General features: G+C 45.4%; 1 protein-coding gene across 1 annotated transcript in view; it reads left to right on the forward strand.

Annotated features, from left to right (window-relative positions):
- AMER2 (APC membrane recruitment protein 2) overlaps positions 1–1,669 on the forward strand; it is a 2,099-nt gene extending 430 nt beyond the window's left edge. The window contains 2 exon segments of the mRNA XM_023517245.1: positions 1–359; positions 744–1,669. The exon segment at positions 1–359 is cut by the window's left edge and continues 71 nt beyond it. Coding sequence (XP_023373013.1) covers positions 1–359; positions 744–1,612 — 1,228 coding nt within the window. The 3' untranslated portion in view covers positions 1,613–1,669.
- Positions 1,670–5,159: the final 3,490 nt, after the last annotated feature.

Below are 5,159 nucleotides of genomic sequence, written 5' to 3' on the forward strand. Positions count from 1 at the left end.
GCGAGCCCCCGGCACCGCCGTGGGCTCCCTCGTCAACAGCTCCGTGGCCAAGTCGCACAGCTTCTTCTCCCTGTTGAAAAAGAACGGGAGGTCGGAAAATGGCAAAGGAGACCCCGCGGACGCCAGCAAGGCCGGCGGTAAACAAAAGAGGGGGCTGAAGGGGATCTTCAGCAGCATGCGCTGGCACAAGAAGGACAAGCGGGGCCGCGAGGAGGAGCCGAGGGGGCGCGCGGCCGGCCCGGGCAGCCTCATCCTGCCCGGCTCGCTCACCGCCAGCCTGGAGTGCGTCAAGGAGGAAACGCCCAGAGCCGCGCGCGAGCCGGAGCGCCCCAGCGAGGACGCCCCGCGAGACCCAGCAGGTGAGCTCGGAGGGGGAGAGGAGGTGCCCGCCGCCGCCGCCGAGCGCGCCCCAGCGCGGAGCTGCCGAGAGGCCGAGAGCCCCGGGGGCCCGAGCGACAAAGGCGCCAGGGGAGAGGACGCCGCGGGGCATCTGCGCGCCGAGAAGCCCCGGGCAGCCCCCGAACCGGGGGCCGGCGAGGTCGGCACGGCCGAGGATGCTTCCAGGACAGGTGACATTCCGATAAAGACTGTCCCCCTTGTCGACTCCGAATGTGGCAGCGGCCGGGCGCCCGTCCTCCCTGACCCTTCTTCCTCTGTTGATCCGCCCTCAGACCCATCGGCGGATCGTATTTGTTTGATGTTTTCTGACGTGACTTCACTGAAAAGCTTTGACTCTCTTACAGGCTGTGGAGATATTATTGCAGACCAAGAGGAAGAGGCAGGTCCCAGCTGTGACAAGCATGCCCCCGGGCCAGGCAAGCCAGTTCTCTCTAAAAAGAACCCCAGCGTGGTGGCCTACCAAGGAGGAGGTGAGGAGATGGCCAGCCCGGACGAGGTGGACGACACCTATCTCCAGGAGTTCTGGGACATGCTTTCCCAGACTGAGGATCAAGGGCAAGCGCCCCAGGAGGCAGCGGCTAAGGCGACCACTGCGCTGGAAACCAAGGGGGTGCCCGAGACCTCCAAAGACGCCAGGGGTGTGGAAGGCGCCAAGGACGCGTCCTCGGTCAAGCGCAGAAGGCTCAACCGGATTCCCATTGAGCCCCATCCGAAGGAGGAGCCCAAGCCGGTGGAGAAGGAGCAGCAGGAAGGCGTCCCCAACAGTGACGAGGGATACTGGGATTCGACCACTCCAGGCCCAGAGGAAGATAGCACGAGCGGAGGTAAAAAGTCAGGCATCCCCCGGGACAGCTACAGTGGAGATGCGCTCTACGATCTCTACGCGGACCCGGATGGAAGCCCGGCAGTCCCTCCTGCCAACCAGGAGACGCCCTGCTTGTCCCGGTTAAAGCCAGTGTCCCCAGGCACCATCACCTGTCCACTGCGAACACCAGGCAGTTTGCTGAAGGACTCTAAAATACCTATTAGCATCAAGCATCTGGCAAACCTTCCATCCAGCCATCCTGTTGTGCACCAGCAACCAGCCAGGAGTGAGATGCCCAGAACAAAAATCCCGGTTTCCAAAGTGCTGGTCCGCAGAGTCAGCAACCGGGGCTTGGCTGGAACCACCATCAGGGCAGCAGCGTGCCATGACAGTGCCAAAAAGTTGTGAGATGTCCCAGGCCGAGGTGGATGGGCCACATGTCAAGGAATACAACTTTCCCTTGGAAACCACTCAAGTTTTGCGTCCCCTAAAGAAAGTCTTCTAGGCCTGCCCCTGCTTCAGAGCCTGCACCAGAAGGTCTTTGTGCTGGGAGCAGGAGCACCATATAACAGAGAGGATGCTTCTCTCAATCCCTGAAATTTATTTCCAAGCACTTTTTTTCTATTTTTACCTTTTAAAAATCTTTTTTCTTTCTTTTTTAAAAAAATTTTTCCTTTAATGCACTGAACACTTGGAAGTCACCTTCACTTGCCTTTGCAGAAAACAGGACATAACCAAACTAAGAGTCATGCCAGGATATCAGGCTGTGCCAGCGTCCAAAGGAACCACTGCCCAACCAGAGGAGCTCCCCTCTTCCAGGACGCATTTCCTTCTTTCCTTTCCATTTGCTTTCCAGGAAAAAAAAAAGACCCTTTGCTGTATCACTGTGTGGAAAACACCTACAAAGCTGAAAGAGCCAGGTATTTACCTGATGAGCAGAGGGGATCCTTGATTGGCAGAAAACTTCCCTATGTTCAGTTGCTAGGTATGCAAATAGGTAACTAGCTACTATTAGGAAAATAAAGGAAAATTTTTGTTTGATTGGTTTAAATTATTTGTTTGGGAAGAAATAAAAGGCTCAGCAAAGCAGATTTTTGCTTCCCTCCCTGCCCCACACCCAGTGCAGAAATCAGGATCAGGGAGATTCCACTAAATGCCAATAGATAGTCTTTTATAAACTGAAACCTTCTAATGTGAAGATAAGGCATATTTTACAATTTATCCAGCTGTTAACATTTTATAATCTGTCAATAACCTAGTATATAAAATCTGGTCTTATAACTAGAGATGATGACTGTCCCCAAACCATTGGTGTTCTTTTATGTACTGTAACGGGAAGCAATTCTGGTTTCGTTTTATATGGGTGTCCAGTTCTCAAAAAAATAACCCATTGTTTTGATGTCCCAGAGGAATGGCTCTGCCTTGTCTTAGGCTGAGTCTGCTTTTCCCTGCAAACCCTGGTTTTCAGAGATTTTTTCCCCCTTAGTTATGAAATTTTGGATCCAACCATTCCTCAAGATGCTGAGTCCAAAATGAGGAACACATAAAGAAAAACAATAGAAACAATAGAAAGATATAGTTTTTCATATAATTTGACTTTTGCTTTATAGACTTACGACTGAGACAAGTATGTTCAGAGTATGACACTGGCAAGCTTCTGTATTGTGAACTTAATGCCAAGATTTATTTTGAAAAGTGGCTTGCTTATATGTATGTTTTCTAATATTTCAGATGAAACATTATTTCAGAAAGGGTTATTATATGCCTGGGTAGTTTGAATGAGAAACTGAAGCCGTTCCTAGAATGCTATTAGTGTCTAATGATTAAATTAATATTCTTTTTGAAATGCACTTTGGTGTATTTAATCAAAAGACCAGAGCTTCTCCTAGGAGCGGATTCATTGTATCAGGAAGATTATACATATTCAAGTGGAACTACACATATGTAAATGACATGAACACTGCTGTATAACTCTCATTTTCCAGAGAGATCGCCTAAGTAATGAACTGTTATTTCGTGCTTTTTAAGTTTGTTTTCTGTTTTGTAAAGGAAAGAAGAAGGCAAGCTAAATATATGAAAACCTATTTTAATAATATGAAGAAAGTAACAAAATAAACGGGCATTCAGAGGAAAGCAAATTAGAGCCAGTAACAGAAAGCAGGTCATTCCCCATTTTAAATTTTCAATGAGGAGAGGTGGTAGAGGTTTGCTGACTTTCTTTATTGGTCAGATGACCGGCTTTTCTTGCATTGTCTCAGACCTTAATGGTTATTTCAAAGTAATGTTTTAATATTTAATTTCCGTATGTGTATAGATGAGGCCCTATATGCAGACATAGCCTTAAGCATTTGGAGCACACGATCAAGAATTCGTATGAGCACCTCACACTCACATGTGCTTATGCACTCAATTGTGTGGAAACAGACAAAAGACAGCTACTGTAGATTTGGAAATATTTTAGAAATTATTTCTGTCTTGAGCAAAAGATTTAAATTCGATTACACACTGATAGTATTATGAGGACTTAAAATACATTCATTTCCTTTAGCAAATGGAGAGAGTATAAATTGTATTCCTAGCTGTAAAACAAAGGATCTTTATTTCCTTCTTGTGCATTTTCCTGCAAGGGTTATATTTTCCTTTGCATAAACCCATGGCAAAGTTATGTTTGTTCATTTGTTCGATTGTACAGGAAAGTCAAGAGTATCTGAGTAACGGGTGAGACTAATTTGTAAAAGAAAGGCAATCTATTTCTTAAGGACTAGAAGAAACTATTTTTGCTTTCACAATTTTCAGATTTTTATTTCTGCATTTACACCATTATGCTGTGTCTTCTCTTTATAAGTAAAGGTCAGTGTCAGCAAAGTGTAGCTTAATTTCCCCTGGTCTGTCAGTTAACAAGTTATGAAAGATTTAAAATATTTGTAAAACTCTTTTTAAAAGAGTATTTTCCATTTTTAAAACCCTATATCTTTAAGAAGTACACACACTAGTCAAATGGTGGGTTGGACAGTGAAATAAATGACCTCAATCTCTTGATGGGAAATCACTAGCAGGAATAAGAGCAGATTGTCAACCCTTCTCAGCCATAGAAAAGGGATCTTAGTTGCTTTCTTGTGCCAAGGGCTACTTTTTCTCATCTGTGCTCATGAAGATTGTTTTTCCGAATTTTGCTAGATTTACATTCTACATTTTATTAATGCATCATTTATTTACAGTCTACATTTCATTAATGCATTAACCCTTGTGAGGTTGCTGGCTTTTTTTTTTAGATAGACTGTCATTTTGTCACCCTTTGTGGAGTGCTGTGGCATCACAGCTCACAGCAACCTCAGACTCTTGGGCTTATGCGATTCTCTTGCCTCAGCCCCCATGTGGCTGGGACTGCAGGTGCCCTCCACTTTTTTTTTTTTTTTTTAAAGATGAGGTCTCGCTCTGGTTCTGGCTGGTCTCAAACTGGTGAGCTCAGGCATCCACCCATCTCGGCCTCCCAGAGTGTTAGGATTACAGGCGTAAGTCACTGCGCCCGGCTTTGCTGGCTTTTTAGAGGAAGGATTGGATGTGGGCTAATGACATCTTTCCTGTACATGTGTGATTCTAAGATAATTGGTTGATGGACTTTCTTTGGTTAAAGAGCTCCCAAATTAGAAAGGCAAAAGCCAAATCAATTCTCAAACCAGAATTTATCAGTCAATTTAATAGTTCTGCACAAAGACAGCCTGACTTTAATATCTACATTCCTAGTACTTGAACCCCTCTGCTTGAGTATTCATGGTGCTTGATGGCTTTATTCTCCCATTAGCACCAATTGGGAGAAATTTTACTACAGCATCTTAAATAATCGCAAGCTGATACAGTTTTTTTTAACTATTTTACCTGATAACAACAATGGAATATGGAACATTAAGGACTTCTTTTAAATACGTTTTCCACAAATGATCTGCCTATTTAAATA

The sequence above is a fragment of the Otolemur garnettii genome, unplaced genomic scaffold (assembly GCF_000181295.1).
Source record: "Otolemur garnettii isolate 467f Iridium unplaced genomic scaffold, OtoGar3 scaffold00106, whole genome shotgun sequence".
Taxonomy (NCBI): Eukaryota; Metazoa; Chordata; class Mammalia; order Primates; family Galagidae; genus Otolemur; species Otolemur garnettii.